Source organism: Myotis nattereri (genome assembly GCF_964212035.1).
Source record: "Myotis nattereri genome assembly, chromosome: 1".
Lineage (NCBI taxonomy): Eukaryota > Metazoa > Chordata > Mammalia > Chiroptera > Vespertilionidae > Myotis > Myotis nattereri.
This window is the reverse complement of record NC_138075.1, coordinates 146,942,485-146,966,640: the sequence shown is the minus strand read 5'-3', so window position 1 is coordinate 146,966,640 and position 24,156 is coordinate 146,942,485. Positions and strand designations below refer to the sequence as shown.

Sequence of the window (24,156 nt, the reverse complement as noted above, 5' to 3'; positions counted from 1 at the left end):
AAAAACTCTACAAATACTTTTGAAATATAAAAAATAATGTGCCAGTGGTCAAATTAGTTTAATTTTTAAAGGTATATTAAATAGAAACTCTTGGAAATTATTCCATTTTATTTTGATAATTTATGTAAGAGCTGTACCTTTCTCATAAATATATATGGAAACGTCTATGTTTAACACAAATTGTGACCAATAAATGCACTCTATTCTTGTCATGGCCAAAGCAATATGTATTGTTTTTCATGAACAGAGTTTATTCTTACAGTGGGAACCTATTGAAATCTGAATCCAGAAGCTAGCTCTTTTTACTGATAAGCAAAATTAGGAGTAAAATAGACTTTATTGAACTGCTAATAATGAGGGGAGCAGAAATAAAGTTAAAAAAAAAAACACTCACAACTCTACAGAGACATATCTATGACATGTGTACTTTTATCCCTGCAACATGCTTACTAGTTGCAAAAAACATGTAGCTGTATCCCACAGCTAGGTCTGGATTCAGTTCTCCCCAGGAGTCCTGACTGGTTTGTCAATCTGGAACCTCTGCAGAGACCAGGAAAGCCTCGATGGCAGGCAAAGCCACTAGCTGGGCCAGTGCATTGGAGCCAGCGAGCTGAGCTAGGGACTTGCCTGTTCCCCTCAGAGGTTTTGGACTGGCTCTGAAATTTTGTGATCCGTCACTTTCTCTTCCCAGAAGATTTTACATCTTTGCACTCTGGATTGAATTCTGAAATCACAAGGAAACCAGTTCTTACAGACAGAATAAACTACCACGTGACCTTCTCCAATTCATCTTTTCTTCTCTAATAAGATATAAACTATCACAGCTTAAAATCCACTGAGTGGCTGAGAGCACGAGTCTGCCACTTAGACACCGTGTGAATTTTGGCCAAAACTTTTATTCTCTGGCCTCAGTTTCCTCATCTGCAAAAAGGAGACAATAGCAATACCTACCTAATAAGGTCAGTGTGAGGATGAAATGAGTAAATAGGCATAAAGCCCTTATGACAGTGATGTAACTATTCATCTTTTCCTTCATTTCACGTTGGTGAAATTCTGGAAATTTGATGGATCTGTGTTTGAAAAGAGGCCCTCTGTTTCCAGAATTACTCAGTTCCCAAGTGAAATTAATGCTCTCAGCCAAGGCTCATAGTGCCTTGAAATCCCCCAACTAAACACTGCACACTTATCAGTAATGGACTGCCCATGCCATTTAGTACCATGCATATCCATTTGTTTTACAAACCCTGGCAAAGAGAGGATTAACTTTCCATCTACAACATGGCAGATCAAGGAAAGAAACAAATAAAAACTCAAAAGTGTATTCATTCGAAGATGGATTTGAAAATTACATAACTCAGGCTATTTAGAAAGTTCAGTATGTGGGTATAGCACAAACACTGTTTGTAACGTGGGAGAGAAAACAAACTCGTACCTGAGGTTAGTGTCTCCCTTTTTCTTCTTTTCTTTTTTCAACTTGGAGACAATCATGAAAATTTATAGGAACCTTTAACCTCAAACAAGACAACTTTAAAACTGTCACATATATGCTTATGAAGACTGCATATATTTTATTTTTGCAAAGGAAATTTGCAATTTCCTTAGCAAGAGAAAGGAATGTGACATTTTCTTGTCCTAGTCACCACATTTAAATTATATTTCAAGGAAATAGACAGTTAATATTTGCAGTTTTATGCCTTGTTATACATCTTTGTGGCATTTTAAAGTGTTTTCTGTAAAACCCAGGAAAGCTAAATTATTTCACACTTTTATGAAGGTATCAGCAAAATGTAATTTAAAATTGTTTTTCCTACTTCATAGAGCTTAAGACTTGGGGTGTAGGATTTCTGTTAATCCTAGTCATTATCTAACATTTGTAATATTCGGCATCTCATCCTTAGGAAAATGAAGTGCAAAAAAAAATGAGTCCCCTTCACTGAAATAGCAGGTCATTTAGAAGGAAAAACAGAGATGAAGACAGAGTCCTATACTTAGAGCACAGGAAATATGTCTTGGATCTCTAGAATTTGCTTCTCTAAGAAGACAGCTTACAATTACATTTTTTTTTAACAAAAAAAGCACCTCAATGTCTTTAAATTGTCTTGAGAAAACATTTTTTCCACATTACAAGTTTACTTTTTCCACTGATATACTTTTAATGCCTAGGAAATAGTTCTCAGGCAATGGTTAAGGAAGGAAATGATTTCTGAGCCATCAGAAATATGCCAAATAAAAACCAGGAAATATAGAGGGGATACATGGTGATGGAAAAAAGTAAAAAAACAACTAGAAAATAAAATGATTTTTCTCCTATAAAAAAAGAAAGAAAAGTAAACTACATTAAGAAAATGTTTTGGAACATTTTCCATCCATTCAAATTAACAAACTTGGCGACTGGCTTTGACTAATCAATTTGGTGGAGACATTTTTTTACTACTTTTCTTTAAATTTTGGTTACCTTGATTGCTAATCTGAGTATTTCTTATTTTTGTAATGGTCTTCCCATTCTTCAGATTCCGGTAGGAACGAAGACTTACATAAGCGGTAACATGGCATAAACTCCAATCTAGCTCTTTCAGGCATCACAACCCACAAAAGGCTCCTGAGCTCCCTTCTGTGAGCGGTGGGAGGCTGGAGGGGCAGAGGGAGGAGCATGGCCTCTGCGGGCAGCGAGAGGGAATGCTTCAAGGCCCGTCCTCCACTGGACAGGTCATGGAATGCTTCTAAGGCTCAAGTATCAAATACAAGTGCAGACCGGGCAGTATTAACTAGATGACATCTCTAAAGTGAATATAATATAATAGGTGCTCCATAACGTTATCAAGTATCTATAATAGTAGCATATTAGACAGTTTCAGCATACCCTGGCTGGTTGCTCAGTGGTTAGTGTTGACCTGCAGACCAAAGGTTGGACTCTGTGTTTGATTCCTGGTCAAGGACATGTACCTCAGTTGCAGGTTCCCCAGCCCTGGTCAGGGTGCATGTGGAGGCAACCAATCCATGAGTCCCTCTCACACTGATGTTCTCTCTCTCTCCTGCCCCGCTCCTCTCTCCCTTCTGCTCTTTAGAAATCAATGGAAAAAATATCCTCGGGTGAGGGGAAAAAAAGCATTTCAGCAAAGGAGCCCTAGGCTTAATCTCAAGAAGGTAGCAGAAGCCAGTTGACTTCATGAGAGGGAGAGAATGAATATGCAAAGTTACACATAAATATAATGTGTAAAATATGTATAGTCTCCCCATATAAATATAAAACATTTCCCTGTCCCCTGGCGCCCCACCGCATGCCCCATACTAGGTAGTCGGCATGTGAGTACCGACATGGAAAAGAGAAAGACACATCTCATTATCCGAAGGCTCAGCCACCGGCATGGGGCAGCGTAGGAGCGCTGTCCTGGAGAGGGGACACTCTGTGTCTTCTGCCGGTTGTGCAGCCCTGGAAAGGCCCTTTTCCTCTCTGGATCAAGCGGCTTCATGTGTAAAATGGGAGAGGGACTGTACCAATGTATCTGTCAGTCCCTAAGTGATGGTCTCATTCCCAATTCAACCAGCTTTGAGCACCCGCTGTTCCCAATTCTGAAGGTTGTTTCCACAATTGGGATTTGGTTCTAACAAATAGCTGAAGCAGTTAGAGCAGTTTTAACACCATCCTACCTAAAAATATGAAATGTCCTCTTCTTGGGATAATTGTGTTGGGCACAAACATTTTTGTAATTCTTATAAGTAAATCTTACTGGCAGAGGTATAATTAATATTTTATTTGTACTCGATGGTTCCTTCTCTCTCTCTCTCTCTCTCTCTCTCTCTCTCTCTCTCTCTCTCTCTCTCTCACACACACACACACACACACACACACCACAAATGTACATCTGAATATTTGTTAATTAAACCTTACTGCTCAGATATACTGTAGAAGTATATGGGCTTTTAAAAATGATTTTTTTGGTAGACCTTTTTTTAAACTGAATCATCCTTTGACAAAATAAATTGCTGTCTACAATATATATGTCAGAGCTTTTAAAATTTCAGCTCTTAATTGGTGTTATTAGGACCCTATATTTCCTACTTTCCACATTTCCACATGAATTGGCATCCATAAGAATAAATCACCATGATGACAAATTATTTGAATAGCAATCAAATAATTGATTGGACTGTGCAAATGCCATAGAGGAGGAGCTTGTGGGGAAGAGATAGCGTGCAGTCCAAGTCTAATTTGTGCATCACTTGGTTCACATCCTTGTCTCTTTGTTACTGAGAAAATAATATTAAAGATTTTTCAAGATTAAAAACAAGTTATTTTTGTCTAAGCCAGCTGGAATTTTTCCGAGGTCCCAGAGTCACAGGGATTCTTTCAAAGCAAAAGAGAAATATCAGGTGATCTTGTTTTGTGTATTTTTCAAGGGTTATTATAAGACTTCAAAATAAAATATAAATTAAAACTTGTTCTTAGTATATCACCTATGAATCTGCCCCAGATAGCAATGTGATTTTTAAGTCACATTAAATTTTAATTAGCTTATAGTTATGGTATTTAGACTTCCTTTTCATCTCTTATCCATGGGTCTCACAGTTCTTTACTGACATTCATCCTCACAGCATATTTCTAATGGCATTTTTATTGTGAGCATATTTAGAGAGCAGATAAATTGAAGCTCTCAGACTTCCAAAGGTCAAGCTGTTTATTAAAGTCTATGCAGGGGACTATGCAAGGAACTCAGTATTTTTTATTCCTGATTTACTTATTGAATTGCTAACTACACTCTTTTCTTTGGCTGCCTTGACTGTATCATTAAACAGTCTGAGTTAAATTCCTGAAGGATTTGACTGTGTTATAGTTTGGTTTGTTTTCTGGTTAGCTTAAAATTTTCCTGTAACAGAATTTACCCAGTGATCTCTTACCCAATCTATTTATGACTTTTCAATTTTAGACTTTAAGTAAAGATATTTAGAATTAAATGAAATGATTAATTTCTGATTCCAGATTAATTAATAGTTCAGGAAAAGTATCTTACAGCACCTTAGTTCTTCTGTAGGTTAAAGTTGAAAATTACATTATTTTTACTAATTGTTTTATCTTTTAAAGTTAGAAGTTGTGTGCAGCAGAAATCTAAAAATACGTGTGTGTTTTTCCTCTATTAACTAGATATAATAATAGAATGGATTCTTCTTAAAGAAACATCATTATCATCTATTACACGATATTTTATATCCTCAAATCACATCATCCCTGAGTGTGATTCACACATTCTGAGGCATTTTTGTAATACAAATTTACTCCTAAAGATAATTTTTACTCAATTTTACTTAAGTGGGGGCAAACAGTATTTCTATTCTTTATGTAAGTAACTTAAAGTTCCTTTAGAGAGGAATATAGTTGAAAGGGGTAATTTCATGCTGGCTCGAAATAAAACAATGATAGTAAAATACTCTTAAAACCACTTCCCCCTCACTCTATCTAGGCATGTTACTATCAAACTTGACACCAGTCATCATTCTGCTAAATGAAAGGTTGGGAGAGGGGAAACGAGAAAGTGGAGGGAATGGGATAGGTGGGGTGAGGGGTACGAGAGGAAGGGAAGCTGCTCACAGGCTGCTGCAAAACAAAGAAACAACCAAGCAAATGTGTCTGAAGGTATTATGACATCGTCAACGCCACTTGTTTTTCATTGCAAAATACACTATCTATTGTAGAGGGGATCGCAAAAATACCGATTTACTAGATCTGACTAAATTGCATACATAATTTTACAACTTAAAAAAAAAAACACACACAACTCCCCTGACATGTGCTGTGTCCATTGATTCACTTATTGGCTTCTTCAACCATCTGTTCGGCCCTAACTGCTAAACACAGGCACCATCTGAGCATTGGCATTAAAGCTCTCTCTGCCCTCATGGAATTTCCAGCCTCGTCGGGGAGATGGACATTAAATAAGCATTTATTTTTATAGATAAAATTTTTTTTATTTTTATATTTTATTTTTTACAGAGAGGAAGGGAGAGAGAAACATCAATGAGAGAGAAACATCAATCAGCTGCCTCCTGCATACCCCCTACTGGGAATGTGCCCGCAACCAAGGTACATGCCCTTTGATGGAATCGAACCTGGGACCCTTCAGTCTGCAGGCCGACGCTCTGTCCACTGAGCCAAACCAGGTAGGGCTAAATGAGCATTCTTACTAAAATGTGTTAAGTTGCAGTGCTGCTAAATAACACAGTGGAGAAGCACAGGCCAGCCTGGCCTGGAGCAAAGGGTCAAGGAAGGACCAGAAGAGGTGGTTTTAGGGGAAACTTAAAAGATAAACAGCACTTGGCAGTGGGGAGAGAACCTATCACCAGGCTTCAGTACTTACAAATGAAAATACAGACAACCTTGGTCTTAGAATTCTGTTTTTAAAACACTGAGTCAGCAGCCACTGTAGAATTTTTATATTCATCAGAGATTGCATTTCAACTGAGTTTCTGACCACTAAAATATTAAGTCAATATAAGCCACAGAGTTTGTTGTTCTTTTTTTGTTAATCCTCACCCAAGGATGTTTTTTCCATTTATTTTTAGAGAGAGAGGAAGGGAAGGGGAGGGAGAGAGAGAAACATCAATGTGAGATCCATTGGTTGCCTCCTGCATGTGCCCCTACCAGGGCTGGGGATGGAGCCTGCAACCTAGATATGTGCCCTTGACTGGAACTGAACCTGCGACCCTTCAGTTAGCGGGCTGACTCTCTAACCACTGAGCTAACTGGCCAGGCCTGTTCTTGTGTCATTAGATCTGACCTCTAAGTGATACGCTTGATTTGTGGAATTTGTACTAAAAGTCAGGCTGTCATGAAATAAATTATTATGCCAATCATAGCACATTAACATATACCCAGTTCCCAGTAGCATCAGTGGGGCTAATTTACGAGGAATTGCCTCTCTCTCAGGATTCTCTTCTCTGCCTTCCCTGCCCAGTGCCGAGATTAAAGAGTGCAGTAGTAATCATTACTAACATTTGTTCAGCACTTACTAACGTCAGGCACTGTCCTAAATGTTGTATGCATACTCGCTCACTCCTCACAGCTGTCCTAGGAGGTGGGTGCAGTATTATTTCTATTCTTTCAATGAGGAAACTGAGGGAAGCACAGGAAGAACCAGTGCTTTGTCCTAGATCCGTGGTCAGCACACTGCGGCTCGCGAGCCGCGTGCGGCTCTTTGGCCCCTTGAGTGTGGCCCTTCCACAAAGTACCACGTGCGGGCGCACGTTCAGTGCGATTGAAACTTCGTGGCCCATGCGCAGAAGTCGGTTTTCGGCCTGGGCGAGTCTATTTTGAAGAAGTACTGTTGATATTTGGCTCTGTTAACTAACGAGTTTGCCGACCACTGTCCTAGATCATCAGATATTTGTGGTAAAGCTCAGCTTCAGAGCCAGGTCTGCCCCAGACTTAAGAGTGAGGATTTTATGCATGCATATTAGCATAACCAATGGTCACAGACACCGGGGCGGTGGGGGCTTGCCCGGGATGGGAATGGCTGGGGCGGCAGTGGGGGGAGACACGGAAGGGAGCTCAAGCGGGGGAAAAAGGAGACATATGTAAAACTTTAGACAATAAATAAATTAATTGAAAGTAAAAGAGTGAGGATTTTAAATTCTGCCCCTGCTCGCTTGTCACTATTTGTTTGACTTGGGACAAGTCACTTACCTTTCTCTGAGCCTTACTTTCTCTATTTGTCAAATGAGGATTATAACATTTACTTCAAAGTGTAATAAAAAATATAGAAATTAATAAATATAACTATTTATTCAAATGTATCATTACATAAGTCCAGGCTATTTTTCTCTGTGAACTGGAGACAGTGATTAGCTGTTCCCGCTGCAGTTTCTTTCCTGGCAGCCCCAGTCCCATGGAAAGTTGCAAGAAACTTGAATTGTCTAATTTAGAAGAGATCTGTGTGGCCAGGGAGCTGACCACTGTGTTGTGTGTGGTTTAACCCGGGCCTAGCAAACTCTCCCACTTCACAATGCCCCTTCCTCCATTTTGACATTTTGTCTTTCTAAAACATCTCTTTGTTCTTCACCTTTTTTCCCCATGACAATACACACGGAGAACAATTTTTTCCTGCATGCAGAAAAGACTGGCCTCTGGCGTCATACCCTGGCCGGTGTGCGCCCACTTTTGCACCTTTCTTAAGTTAAGCAGGAAGTACTGGATGGCGTTTCCCTTAGAGCCCAGCACGCGGTGCTCCTCGTCCAGCCCCCCTTGTCCCTCTGATAGTGTGACCCTCCCCGTGGAGTGTGGGGCCCATGAGGCCAAGGGGACATGCCTACTCACAGCCCAGTCTCCCCCCCACTTCTAGATTATAGGGGGCTCAAGAATTCCTCCATCAGTTGTCCTGATTCTGCTTCCAGTACCTGTAGTGGCCTTGTCCCCAAGTCCGTATTCCCAAGGGTGGACCGCTCCACCAGGGTGTGTGCTCCGCAGCCTGTGGGTGGCCTTGCAGCAGCTATCAGTGGGGTCTGCGGGCAGAGCTCCCAGGATGTGCTCACACACAGCCCCCAAGGCTCTTCCTGGGGAACTGGAGAACTGGGGCTGGGAAGCGGGAGGACATTCGCACTGAGGGGTGGATGGGGCAGCCATGGAGTCCTACCCAGACCTTTAAATTTTAGGGATGTGCTCAAGGTAGGTAATTCTCATTTGTGTTAAATTTCACCCAAATAAGCTCAACCTAACTACTTTCTGTGATCCCAAAATTCTTACTGTCGCTTTCCATTTGAATTTCTTTGTTCAAATTATATTTGGTATATTTCCATCTACAGGAACAATCCAGAAAACTAAAAGAAAAAGAGCTACCCAGCAGACTTATTTCTGAAATAGTCCATACTGTAATGTTATTGCTATAACTATCATGTTTTGTTATTTTACATTTTTAGACAGTGGTACTTAAAAAAAAAAAAAAGCATAATGAAGGCTTGATTACGAGGTTTAATTTAGTTATTACTGTAATCAGTTTAAGACCCATTTCAGTATATTATCTGAAATAGAATATTTTTATTAAGTTCCTGGCTGCTAGACCTGTCTACTTTCCTACTCATTAATATTCATATTTCCAATGCGGACTAAGAGACTCTAATTTTAGGGCTGGAGTTTGCTGATTAGAGGAACAAAACAAAGTCCTCTGAAGGAAGGCAGAGCTCTGACGCATAACCAACCCTAATGGCCCAGGCTAGGGCTCTTCTGATTTTCCTTTTGCCATGTTACAAAGCTCCCTCCACCTCCAGGAAAGAAACAGAAAAAGAAGAAGGGATTGGATATGCAAGTAGAAGCTTTTGCAAAACTGCTGAATTGCTCCACATAAGAGAGAGTGAAGCTGAATTCCCAGAACTGTCAAGGGAGGGAGGGAGGGAGGGAAGGAAAGAGGGAGGGAGGGAAGGAGGGAGGGAGAGAGGAAGGAGGGAGGAAGGGAGGGAGGGAGGGAGTTGAAATGGGAGGGGGAGAAAGGAGAAGGCAGGAAGATGAAGAATGTCTGCATGATCTGTGATGTGACAGCTTCCCGAAAACACCAGGTATTCGGTCCTGAGCTTGCAAAAGGTCTGGGGAGAGTGGGGTTCTCCAGGCAACTGACTGACTGACATGTCGGAATTGGTCTGGGGCAAAACAGAGGTGACACATGCAGATGCGGGACCGGAGAGGTGGTCTTGGACTTCCGCAGCCTGTGAAACCGGGACTTGAGCCAAGTTTAATCAGATGTCTGAGGATAAGAAGCCACCAGTGACATCTTTAGGCCAACAACAACAAATAATAATAATAGTGAAACTAAGTCTTAATTCTTTAGAGCCGGGAGAGAGGACGCATTTAATTTACCCCGCACACTGCATAGAAGAAAAAAACAAGCTCCACAGAAGCTCAAGCCGTTTGCTCTATGTCCCAGGACCAGAAGTGGAGAACATAGGACTAGACTGGAGGCTTCCTGAAGCCACTCTCCTAGTTTATACTGAAATGAAAGAGAAAAGAAGCATAAAAAATGAATGGGTTTTTGGACACAAGTTGCTCAAATAAAAGGAACACAAGATGAGAATTCAAAGACCCAGCTTCTAACCTCACATCTTCCTCTTCGCAACGAGTTGCCTCTGGAGAAGTTCCTTCCCTTCTCTGAATGTTTCTTCATCTGTTAAGAATGAGGCTTGGTTCACCTAACATACTCGCTATTTCGTGTATGTTTCTGCTTAGGGAAAAGCAGATGTTAGCGTGAGTTCGTGAGGTAAACGATGGTACTTGGGTGAGTTCTGAAAGCGTGTTTTGGAAACGTTAGATGGCCTGTTAATTTATAAAACCAATACTGCCCCGGCTACTGCTCACCCTTCCCCTGAGGCACATGGGGTGAGGGACGGAGCAGATGGAAAAGGGGAGATAACTGAGTTATATGAACATATTTATGGCGGCCCAGTCTCTGTACCCCCAGGCAGAATTGTTGGATCCTTTAGTCCTGGGCAGGCACGCTTCCCCTGCAGAGTCCTGGGGTGCTCAGAGGCTTTCTTGAGAAGCTCGTTCTTGGCATCCAGTCCTTAACGGGACTCCTCTCCACACTCACTCCCACCCTTCCCTCTTACCCCATGCGCTTTCTCTGCTCTTCAATCCTAATCTCCCAGAGGGACCTGCATGATTGGAGGTGTCACTGCTGGGTTAAGGTCTCTCCCATCTTTGCCCTGGGTCCTGCTGTAGCTGAGACAACCGACTGTTGTCACCATGGTTATAGGGCTTTCCCGCTTTCCCAGTATTGAAAGGGTTATAAGCACTTCACATCTTTATGTAGGTTTGATGTGTTTGCATCTCCTGTATTTACTCTTTCCTCCAATATGTGTGTTCTGGACAGTTATTATGTGTCAGGAACAGTTTCTAGTGAACAAAGTAGACAAAATTTCTATTCTAGTAGTGGTGAGGGGATGGGGATGGCAGTTGCCAAATAAAATACCCAATTAAACTTGAACTTCAGGTAAACAACCCATAGTTTTTGATATGACTATATCCCTTTTGTTGCTTGGGATATACTGAACTAAAAAAGTATTTGTTGTTTATCTAAAATTCAAATTTAACTGGGTATTTTGTATTTTTATTTCCCAAATCTGGCATTCATAGTAAGGGAGATGAAACTTTTCTTTTTTTAATTATAGCTTAGGTGGTAATTGGTGCAATAGAGAAAATAAAGTGAGGCAATGGGCAGAGGGAGTGCTGGCAGTGGTGGAGATTCTGGGGCCACCCCTCTAATAAGGGGATGTTTATATATCTCCAATATACAAGTGGGCTGTGTTTTAGATGTAAAATGGGTGTAGATAACATACATAAAAGAACTGTTTCCAAGGATGAATAGTTCAGCAGACCACCCCTCACAAACTTACTAAAAAGATAGCGGAGTGAAACTATATATTATCAGTGTCAATTGGATCTCCCTCACGTCAAACATCTTAAGCTGGGGGTGGGTATCCCTGGGAGTTCACACAAGTGTGCACAGGTACCAAAAGAATAAGGATTCTTCTAGAGCACTGATAACACTTGAAGGTTGGAGCTAAGATTCTTATTTTGTACGAGAGGCCCTGTGCATGAAATTCGTGCATGGGTAAGGTCCCTAGGGCTGGCTGGCAATTGGGCCCATCTGGGCTTTCCAGCTGCTGGCCGGGGCCTTCCTTCATTCTGCACCACCCCCCTGGTGGTCAGTGCACATCATTGTGAGCAATCGAACTCCCGGTCTTCCAGTTGAATTCCCGAGGGGACACTTTGCATATTAGGCTTTTATATACATAGATTGTTGTGTCATGCTACATTTCTATAAATGTTAAGGTCAAATATATTGGTTATTTTGTACCTTCTATCTTCACTCAAGTTTCATGTTCATACTCTTTTGCCATTAGGAGACTAGAATGAAAAACTAAATTAGAGAGGGGGAACACATATGAATGGAGAGGAGGAACCCCGTTTTCCTACCTCTTCCCCAAATAGTTATATCTGAAGTCTGGGTTGGGTGCCTCACCTTCAAAGAATCCTCCTCTACCAAGTGATGTTTATCCAATTTCTGCCAAAACCATTGAGGCCCTGAAGCCTAAAAAGGGGACAGCTACTCTCCACCGTGACTGCCCATAGAGGAAGAATGACTCAAGGCCAATCCTGTTCACTACGCAAGCTACTGAGATCCTTCAGCATTCTGTCACCTCCAGGAAGAAAGGTCCCATACAGCCAGTGGTTAGAGAGGTATCCATGGCCTTGCTGCCCACTTTTCGTCTTTATTTTATTGCACATATGCACCAACACTACCAATTCCAACCATCTTAAGACTGACGCCACATTCTGGTCCATGTTCCTTATAGTTATTTTTCTCTTCTGTTTGGATGAGTTCTTTAAGAAAATTCAGTACTAGTACATAACAGAAGCAAATCTGTTTTTGACAAGTGAATGCAAAATTATATTATGCTAAAAATGTTAAGCTATGACTCATTCTCATTGCCAGAGTGAAAAACAATTACGATTGAGTAATGGTGAGCGATATTGCTGCTAAATAACCTATCTCCCTTTAGCACTCAATTACATGAGAAAACTGCATTCTTTTCTGTCTTAAAATATTTTTTCAAGTTGTACCTGAAATAATTGTAAAAGCCCTGAATTATGTTTTACATTAGAGTTCTAAAGAGTGGTGTAAAAAAAGAAAAGAAAGCCATCTTTCTTAAAAGCCAGCCCAACTTATTTTTAGCTTGAATATGCGAATTATCCTTTGGGAATAGCCTTAGAATTTAAAGTATATTAGCGAAAACCACATCAATCTACCAGTAGTTAAGATGTTAGCTGCTGTTTCTCTTTATTCTGTCTTTGCATTGTCCTTCAGAATGTGTGAATGTGAAATGCATTCAGAAAAAAAATTGATAGTACCAACAAATGATACTGTCTCTCTATACACACAAAACCTAATTCCTTTTTCTTTGGTCTGTCTTTTCTGATATATTTCTCTGAATGTGTACATTTTTACTACATTATATAACAATAGAATATTATTATAACTTTATTTGAAGAAGCTTCATGATAATTATATTTTGTACTCATATCAGAAAATATGAACACCATATATAACATATGGTTCATTCTTCATTAAGACGTACCTTTGATTTATATTTATTGTGCCTCTTTACTTCATAAAGTATAAGAAAACTTTGCTTAAAAAAATAGTCTATCGCCTGACCAGTATAGCTCAGTGGTTGAGCATCAACCCAGGAACCATGGGGCCACCAGTTCAATTCTCAGTCAGGGCACATGCCAGGGTTGCAGGCTTGATCCCCGGTGGGGGTCATGCAGGAAGCAGCCGATGTATTGATATTTTTTATCTCTCTATTCTTCTTCCTTCCTCCCTTTCTAAAAAAATCAATAAAATACATTTTAAAAAACAATCTATTACTTCAATTAGATGCCCCAAGCTATTTTTGTATATATATTTTCTCACTCAAAAATAAGCTCTTTAGACACAGACATTTGCCATGTCTATTTCATCTTTATATACCATGAAAAAGCCCAGAGTAGTGTATAAAATAAATTTTCACTAAATTCAGTGTTAGTTGGATGAGTTAATGCACTGATGGCGAACCTATGACACTCGTGTCAGAGGTGACACACAAACTCATTTTTTTGGTTGATTTTTCTTTGTTAAATGGCATTTAAATATATAAAATAAATATCAAAAATATAAGTCTTTGTTTTACTATGATTGAAAATATCAAAAAATTTCTATATGTGACACGGCACCAGAGTTAAGATAGGATTTTTCAAAATGCTGACACGCCGAGCTCAAAAGGTTCGCCATCACTGAATTAATGCCTTTCAGTACCCCATAACCTGACCTTGGTACACAAAGTTGTACAGCATTTTATCTTTAACATTTCTTTCTCACAACCCAAGAAACTAATTTTGGATAACAACAGAATGCTCCAAAACCTCCTAATCTAAGTTTGCATATATTTTTCATGATATAATTTATTTAAAAGGTGAAGTTCTATGAGTCATTTTTTTCCTTCTTCATTTCATTTTCTTTTGATTCACTTAGGAAAAGCTTATTCAAATTTTAGCTTTAAAATTTTATGAGATATGTATTTAAATTATAAACACATGGAAAATATTTAACCTTACAAGTGATAAATGCAAAACTGAGCAACAGTAACTCTTCTGTGCTTATTAAAATAGCCAAAAATTATTAAAATTGTGATATTCAGTGCTGATGAAATTGTGGAAAAGTAACAGAGTGGGTGCCTATACATGCAGATAAAACTCAGAACCTTTTTGGAAAGCAATTAAGAAGTATTTGCAGAGGTGTTTTTTTTAGTTTATGTTTAACTAGAGGCCTGGTGCATAAAATTTGTGCACTGGGGAAGGGGTCCCTCAGCCCAGCCTGCACCCTCTCCAATCTGGGACCCCTCAGGGGATGTCCGACTGCCGGTTTAGGCCTGATCCCTATCGGCAGTCAGACATACCTCTCACAATCCGGGACTGCTGGCTCCCAACCACTCACCTGCCTGCCTGATCGCCCCTAACAGCTTCTGCCTATCAGTCTAATCACTCCCTAACCACTCCACTGCCAGCCTGATCGATGCCTAACTGCTCCCCTGCTGGCCCGATTTCCCCAAACTGCCCTGCCTTGCCGGCCTGGTCGCCCCAACTGCCCTCCCTTGCTGACCTGGTCACCCCTAACTGCCCTCCTCTGCTGGCCTGATTGCCCACAACTGCCCTCCCCTGCCAGCCATCTTGTGCCCACTTGGGGACAGCCATCTTGTGTGAGGGTGTGAGGGTCAATTTGCATATTACCTCTTTATTATATAGGATAGCAAAAAAAAATGGCAATTACCTAAGTATTCAACAATTTGGGACAGATTAAACAGGTTCAAACCTAACTTTGGTAAATGATAATTCAACTATTCACAAGACAATCATGAATAGTGTGTGAAAACAAATGTGTGATATCTATATTCTATACATATAAAAGCCTAATATGCAAATTGTCTCCTCAGTAGTTCAATTGGGAGATTGGGAGTTTGATTGCTTGCTATGATGTGTGCTGACCACCAGGGCATGGCGTGGAATGAAGGACGGCCCTGGCCAGCAGTTGGCAGCTGGGGAAGGGAGGCTCTGGCCAGCAGCTGGAAGGCCCCAATTGGCCCTGATCACTGGCCAGACCTAGGGGCCCTACCCTTTATTTTTGAGTATACAATTCAAGATTTATATAAGCTTAAGTTACTTATTTTAAAATTGCACAATGCGGGAGAACAGTTTAAAAAAAGAATCAAACACACCATTGCAAGGTAATTCAATGAGCTGCTTTTTTTTAAAACAAATTTGTACAGAAAAAATAAAATCCCGGATCACAATCTATATCATACAGTCACCCTGTTCAATATGTGGAGCACCACGGGAGCCCCAGTGGAGGAGCTGATAGGCAGCTGGACTGCGGAAGTGGAAAAACCTTGAGTTCCCTTTGTTCTCCAGTGTATCTTGTATAAAATATTACATTTTTAAACACGTATTTACAGTGTTTGCACAAACAGATTTCATGCACCGGGCCTCTAGTAAAATAATAATAAAAAACAGGTCAGACTATGTAATCAGCTGACAATTGCTTAAAAATATGTAAGCATACATAAAAAAAAAAGACTAGAAGGAAACAGGACAAAACAAAAATAATTATTATAGGGTGATGGGATCATGGGTGCAGTGTTTATTTGTTTCCTTTTATGAAATATTATTTTAAAAATGTATAAAATCTAGGAAAAAAGGGATCAAGTTTTAGTCCCTCAATGTCCATATATTAAGGTAGATGTTATGTAGATACCTAAGCAATGTTTCTCTTCCTTGCTTCAAAATCTCAGCATATATTTTGTCCAGAATACCAGAACCAAAGGTTAGTACAAGTAAAACCAAGTGGAATCATTTGAGACATGTGTTTTTATGAAATTATAAACTATTACAATTTTTTAAATATCCCACTGGAAATAATTGCTTTTTTTTCCAATAGTATACTAGCAATAAGCTACAGTACAGAACTTTGTGATTGATGAATAAATTATGTTTATGATTCTTGTTAGCAGTACAAATGCAGGATATGATTGTCTAAAACCTATATTCTGGGATACTTAAATAACATGAGAATGTCCAAGTTTCAAATGTGACTGTTGTCATTTGACATTTATCATGAGTATATTAAAACATAGGCCATGTTCGTACTGCCTAAATTTTGCATACTATTTACACAACTTATGCTGGGCTTGACCATTTATTTATTTTTTTTTTATTATTATTATTATTACCATGGTTATTCTTTGAAAGTCTAAATAAAGTTTGTATTGTTCCCTGGTAGCATCTATTGTTTGCATTCAACCATGTGTTTGGACATTAGCACATCCTGTTGTAGTCTTTGAAGAAAGTAGACTGGATAGCTCTTTTTCTGGTTGCACAGTAAAATCATAGTCCTCTTTCGGAGTGGATTCTATTTCCAAGTTCTTACCCTTTTGATTTACAAATGGTCTATCAAAAATTTCCTATAATGGCCAGCGTTATTCCAAGATAGCAGTTTGCCATTTTAGCAAGGAAAGTGCAAGAGTTACGATTATAGTGTAACTTGATATAGGAAACAGAATTTCTTGCATGAAGTTAAGACTTTCACAATTATAATAATCCAGTATAATAGTAAAACATTTTTTTCTTTTCTAGAAAGATACCATAAGCTTCACATTGCTTAATTTATCTGATAGATGTACAAAAATCGCCTTTATAAGTAATATTTAATTCAGGTTTCTATACATTCTGAAAGGGCATTTATAAATGAGAAGTATAAACTGACTGATAATGGGGATAGAATACTCATCATCTACTCTCTCCCAAGCTGTGGATGCATTCACTCATTCAGCAGTGCATCATATTGTTAAGAGCACAGTCTCTTATGCCAGCTCGTGAGAGTTCAAACCTTGCCTGTAGTTGTGTAAATCTGAAAAAATTATTTAACCTTTCTGTGCTTTACTTTGTTCATCTGATAGGCAGAGATAAAGATAGTACTTACTCATAGAAATTTGTGATAATTGAGTTAGTGAATGTAACATTCCTGGCACTTAAATGTTACTACTATCATGATCATTAATGTACATATTTTCATATATGTATATGTTCATATGTATGTTTTCTGAGAGCACCAATATTAAAATGGCACAATCCCTGCCCCCCAGGTGACTTACAAAATGTGCTTAAAAATCAACTAAATTTGCTGTGAAACTAAAACTAATCTAAGAATGAAATTTGTTTTTTTTTTAATTAACTAAGAAGCAACTTTACATCCCTCAGTGGAAGAAGAAAGTGGTCCAGTCATTGGAGCACATAATCAAGGGCTTTGGAAAGGTTTTTTAATGAAAATGAAATTCTAGTTGCTCTAAGTTGGAGCCACATGGAAGCCCTGGGAGCCAGAGTCTCTCTCCTTTGCTTCGGGCCCTTCAAGGCACTTCTCCTCCTTGGTAAACATTTGCTGGCTCAGCATCTAAAAAGACTGGGATGCATCATCATCTTTCTGAAATGGAATGCTTTCTAGCATAATAGCCATCATCTTTTCCCCAAATTCCTATCATTCAATGTGACGAGAGCCATACGTCTGAATGTTTTATTCGAATTATTTTTACAGCGAAATTGGAAAGAGAAAACAAAGCCATTTTCACTTTTTACTTTTGTATCAGATGTGTCTAAATGAATTAAGTAGATGTGTCTGTTCTTCACGCTTTAGATTTGGAAATGCTCATTTGATTAAGTCTAATTGTATAATGATTTAGTCTATATTTTCCTGAACTGACCAATCACTTAAAAGTCTTATGTTTTCAGATGTCTTTTACTCATGCAACAAATACTTATTTGTTGCCTACAATGTACCCAGTACCATGGTAGATGCTCATTTCACATTGATAAGTTGCTTTTGCTTTCTTAATGGAGAAAAGACTAATCAAAAAAAATTATAGCCCAGTTTTATCTTTGGTGCTTAGCACTTTTTGGGGGGACCAAATAAACTAACTTGTATTTACACTGGTAGACACTTACTTTCTATCTACGCTTAGAGCATTGTTAGATGACCATATCTTCCAATGATTTATATAATGTGCTGATTTTTGTCTATTTTATTTAATAATACCTATTTTTTTATTTTGAGGGTGAGCCTGGGTTGCCTGGAGCAGTGGGACAGAACGGAATACCAGGGCCAAAGGTCAGTACAAATAAAACTTAAGTAAAATTATTTGAGACATGAATTTTCATGAAATTGTAAACTAATACAATTTTTTAATATCCCACTGATTTTACCTATTTGTTATCATTGTTTTTTGTCAATAGTATAATATGCTATAGTACAGAACTTTGTGACTAATGAATAAATTATGCTTGTGATTCTTGTTAGCATTACAAATGCAAAATAAAATCATCTAAAACCTATATTCTAGGACACTTAACATGAGAAAGTCCATGTTTCAAATATGAGTGTTGTCATTTGACACTTAATAGGAGCATATTCAAACGTAGGCCATGTCCATACTGCCTAAAATTTGTATTCTAGTTACACAACTCACTAAAGATGCTGTTCTCGGTGCCGCTGTGGCTTTTCCTCAAGATTTGGCGGCCTCTAGCACTTACACAACACAACCAGTTAATCAAATGAAGAGCAGAATAAAGACGTGGCATGTTTAAAATTTAAAAATGGATGTAGTCAATTACTAAACAGGGAAAAAATGTAATGAAGATTATTTTTTTTGGATTGCAAGTTTTCTTTGTTTCTTAAAGAACAAATGAATCTGTTAAATATAAAAAGATTGGTGACAGTTTAGTTTAAACCAAACAGGCAGACAAATCCCAAATCCTTTGATGAGTGAACATCCCTTGAAGTACAAAACTAACGTCTAATCCTGTCAGCTGTGCTGGTGTTTATCCGTACTCACAGATGCCTGTCAGCTGATTTTACAGATCACATTGCTATTGACAGGCACTTAGGATGGACCTAAAACCTGTAGACCTGTCCTTTGTCCTGTAAAAGAGGAAAGAAGAAATTTCTTCTGGCTCTACGGCCATTCTCCTGGTCTGTTCCCTCTCTTGTTCCTGCTAAAGAGCCAAATGGTAGGAGTTAATGCTCAAGGCCTGTTCTCAGTGCTATTCTTCTGTTGCCTAGCAACTCTCGATGGATGGTGAGCGCTGAAAGGTAGTCAGAAAATTCAGAAAGCCAAAGTGTCAGGCTGACTACCAGTGAATGAAAATAATCTTGACTCCAAACTGACTTCTAGAGTGGGTTATAATTTTTAAAAACACAATAATCACCTTAAACCATTTTCAAAGCAGTTGCTCTCATGGCAGCACGTACACTTTGTGTAAAGGGAATATTCTCGTAACGTGTATAATTTACTTTAGAACTCTCCCACGCCATCCCGTGTCCCTTCCCGGGTAAAGGGAAAATGAGATACTTTGCAGAGCACGGTTTTTCACTTTAGTCCGCATAGGGACGGGGTCATCATTCTGAGTAAAGACATTCACCTAAACTCACTTTGATTCTGCCATCCTGGTGTTTTTCCTGAAGGTGCCAGTGCCTCCCAAAGTACACCTGATTTGAAACATGCTGGTTACCGGTAGGGTAAAGAGAGTTCACGACATTGTGAAGGGGTCCAAGTTCAGGACTGTATTTATGGTTATGATAGGAGAAGACAGAACTACAGGGGGACTCTGAAACCCTGAAATAGTCCATGTACCAGGGGCTGCTTTGAATAAAGACTTCGTGCAAAGATGTGCTCACTCACTTTACTGATTCTGAGTTCAGGCAGAATACAAAGTCCTAGACTAAAAAACTGCCCAAGACATTAAATTGCCACCTCACTGTTCTCCTTAGAGCCCAGTTTAAGGATGATAATCTTAAATATCTTTCTTTAGTCCTCTAAAGGCAAAGAATTAAGATTTTATTTTATATTGATATCCATGCCCAATTCTCCCGGAAACTCATATTACCATTTGTTTTCATGGAGCAACTATATATTGCCCCCCAAAAGGGTCACATATGATTTATCAACTATGTTCAATATCTGATTTTGTTTGGTATTGCTTAATTGGGTGTTTTACAATTTAATATGTCACTCAATCTTTGTTCTTTTATTCTCCTCCAGGGAGAACCTGGAGAGCGAGGAGAAAAGGTGAGGTTTATTCTACCCACATTTATCTTTCACCCCCTCCCCTTCCCCCAAAGAGGTACCAAGCAGAACTGTATAAAGTATGGACAGATGAATAGATTTAGATATAGATGTATAGATATAGATATAATGACCAGTTTTTTCATAATTAATTAGTGGAAGGAGAAAATTGTGTAATTCTTATGTATAGAAAGAAATTTTTAAAGGGCTTAAAGAAATGGAGGGAAAAGGAGCAAATTTAAACATTCTATGTCTGGAGTTTAAATGACTTTCAGAAATCCCTGGGCCTGCAAAATTTCTTTTCTCCCTGCTCACTAATGCCACTCCAGTGCTTTTCTGAGCATCCACATCTCTCTGCTGCTTCTTAGGTCACTGAGTTAAAGGGATACAGATGTTTACCGGAGCGAATATACTGAGAGTTGCCCCACAAAGAATTCCCATAAAAACCAAAAAGAGAAACAAAAGAAGAAGAGTGCCATATGTTAAATTTCTCTTTGCTGTCCTTCCTTACTACCTTTGGGCATGTCCTGATCATTTTTGGACTCTCAGAGCATATTGTAAAGCTAATTTTCCTGGTTCTCATGCTTCTTTATAGTGTTTGAGAAGTGAGCTGTCTGCCAGGAAACTTCCAGATACTCCATAATGCTCTTCATAAGTGATCTGATCTTTCTGACAAATCAGTATCATCACCTCTCCTCCCCAAAGAAATACCTCTAAAGATCCAGCAAACGTTTGAATGTAACTCTAATTTAGGTGTTGAAAAACAAAAAGAACAAAAGCCACTTATTTAAATGGCAGGAGAGCAAACCAGAGGGGACACTCAGACCCTCTGTCCCATGTCTGTCTGCTCTGAGCCTGTTTTCCTAATGAGAAAGTTAGTTTCTTTGCTTTTGTTTTTTAATAAAGGGATTTCCAAGCAATTTTTTAAGTATGCTGCCTATTGAGGTCCCTCATAACAGATTATCAGTACATTTACATGGCATCCAGCCAGTTCATGGTAATTAACTTGAAGTTAATTAGTCACCCGATGACTCTTTTGTGTGGACACTCAGGAGGAAAAAGGGGCAGAGCCAGCACCATCCAGGCTCCTCAGATAAAGTAGCTCAGGCTCCCAGGCTGCAGTGGGGTATCCGTCACCAGACAAAGGCCTGAGCAGGTTAGTTTCATGCTTATGAAACAAGAAAAGACGCTAGAGAGAGAAAAAAAAAAGTCTTCCTCCCTCGCCACCCCTCCTTCTCTCAGGGAAACAGTCATCAATAGTTTCTCTCTTATTTTAAGGAAATTTTTAAGTGAAAAAAAAGTGACCTCTTCTGAAGACAGACAGAGGGCTTATGGAGTGTAAGAACAATAATGCATTGTTGTTGCTAACAGCTTGTGTCAGAGACTGTCCTAGCTGCTTTACACACAGTACATTGTTTATTTCTTACCACCCCATAAAGTATTCTTGCCCTTATGTCACACATGAAAAATACGATGCATAGAAAATTTCATTTGCTCAGTCAGTTTTGGAGTTGGGCTTAGGCTCTCTGGCTCCAAATCCATGATATTTCCACCATAACATGCTACGAAACACAAAGAATTCAGAATTTAAGGAAGCAAAGCATGGGTAATAAACAGCTGACTTTTTTTTTTCTAATGCATTGCTTTGTGGATAGAAAGGAGATGTTAGTGAGGGAATAGGCATAGGAAATCTCAAAAATAACCAAGGAAACATAAACTCCCCAAGTTTTGATTTAAAAAAGCAGTTTTGTAACAAAATCAAAAACATTTACTTCACAAATGCAAAACATATAAGTAGAGATAAGTCCGATATTCAGGGCACAGGTCTTGAGGGCTGGCTCATGCACTTTGAGGCCCTGGAGATTTGAGATGGGCTTCAAGACAAGAGTGGGATTCAGACAGATCAAAGGGAAAGGGGGAGCCAGGGGTCCAGGTGGCGGGATAGGCACAGAGGTGGTGAGGCATGTGGCACATTGCGGGAACAGTCAGGAGAAAGTCTGCGTTACAGTGGAGTTTTGAGCAGAGGAGAAAGAGGTTGAGTGAAGGAAGCTTTAAGTGCCAGGATAAGCTACTGGAAGTTAGAGAAATTGCTCCTTTTCATTAATATCATGGAGTAATTTAAAACTGCTCAGCCATGTTCATTGTAAAAAATCTATTTAGACCAGTGATATCAGTCAGCTGCTCAAGTAGAACATTTGCAACAGATTTTAATATATGGTGCTTTTGAAAGAAAACTTAAAATAATGGAAAATCCTCTTTGTATAATGTCACCAATGTATTTTACAAGTATTGCTTTTTTCCCCCTCTCAGGGAGATGCTGGCGAGAGTGGTCCCAAAGGTGATGCGGGCGAAAAGGTACAGTGTTGGCAAATACAAAAGAGTATGTGTATGAGCAAGAAAGAGTATTCTGTATATATGAAAATGGGAAATTTTGAAAAAGATACGTGAATGGTAGTACCTTTGTTTCATAAGAAAATAGAAAATTCTACAAATTTAGAAAACGTTTAAATATTTAATATATAAAAGGTGATTATTCTTCAAGCTCATAGCATAAATTTAAATATTTTAAACATAAAATGGTATGTCACAAATTTCAGAAAATGTATAGCTAGGTTTCCAGGCTTTCAAGGAATAAAAACACTTATTCATGTGTAAAGGGCACACTCCCTTTATCTGCATATATACAAATAGCATTTCTAAAATGATTCTGTTTGACGCAATGTTAAGAGAGAACACGTCAGAGGATTGGGGTGAGATTTAAAAGTTCGAGAGTAAATGTCACTTGATTAGACTCTCGAATGCAGTCAAAGATTTGCCTCAACTTGAAATGTACTCAATCCGGATATTTTGTCAGCCTTTTGTCGTTATTTCTGGTCTTTTAAACAGTTCATAGTATAGTGGTCTTGTGGCTCATCTTCCTACTCCCTCCCTTTTTCCCTCCAACGATCATGGCAGCTTTTGCCTCAGTTCAGACTGACAGACATCTTTGACATAAGGAAGATATTTTATTCCCCTTGTGCTATCTGTAAAGAATGAAGGAAAATATCTTTTTTAAGAAACTGAGAATAGAATATCAGTCATATTTTAATTTAAATCAACCTAAATTGGTTGAGTACTGAAAAAAAGAACGGAATTATTTATTTAGGCTTATAGTTCAGAATAAGAACATTCCACTTTGGAAATTATTGCAATACAGATGGGTAATGGTTACTCATAAAAACATACCCATTAAATAAAGAGAATTTTACCTTTCTCATTCTTATGAATATTAATATAACTATGGCATGGTGGCAGGAATGAATTAATGTCACCAAGTAGCAGGAATGTTCGTATTCATGGAGCAGTCTAGCCATGGAAACACTCTCAACAATTAGGGTAGACTCTCAGCTTCTTGGAGTTTGGGGTTTCCCAGCCTCAGCACAACTGACAAGACCAGATCATTGTTGTGGGGACTGTTGGATATTTAGCATCATTCCTGCCTCTACCCCACTGCATGCCAGTAGCATCCTTGAGTTGTGACAACCAAGACCATCTCAAGACGTTGCCAAATGTTCCCTAAAGACAAAATTACCCCTAGTTGCGAATCACTGATGTAGGCCCATTCTATTTACCTGCCAAATTTAAGTATCATGCTGAAATCAAATAGGACATGAATATATTTAATACTAATGAGAACAATGATATACCTCGATGATTCTCGAAGTCAAAGTTTCAAACTCTAGATGTGTAAACCTGTGTTATATTTGACTTTGCTTGTTTTGCTTAGAAGCAGAAATTAACAAGCTTTTCTTATAAAGGGCCAGGAAATTAATATTTAGGTTTTGTGGGCCAGATGACCTCTGTCGCAACAACTCAGCTCTGTCGTTGTAGTGTGCCAGCGCCCGTAGACAATAGATACACAAATGAGTATGGCTGTGCCCTATGCTTTTTAACTTTGGATGCTGAAATCTTAATTGGTGAAATTTTCATGTATTG

At 38.9% G+C, this 24,156-nt stretch overlaps 1 protein-coding gene across 1 annotated transcript in view; it reads left to right on the top strand.

Moving 5' to 3' along the window:
• COL25A1 (collagen type XXV alpha 1 chain) overlaps positions 1-24,156 on the top strand; it is a gene marked incomplete at its 5' end in the record, with an annotated part of 476,430 nt that overhangs the window by 387,371 nt on the left and 64,903 nt on the right. Inside the window, 3 exons of the mRNA XM_081107901.1 lie at positions 18,174-18,227; positions 20,158-20,184; positions 22,492-22,536. Of these exons, the coding sequence (XP_080964027.1) occupies positions 18,174-18,227; positions 20,158-20,184; positions 22,492-22,536 (126 nt within the window). The remainder of the gene's footprint in view (positions 1-18,173; positions 18,228-20,157; positions 20,185-22,491; positions 22,537-24,156) is intronic.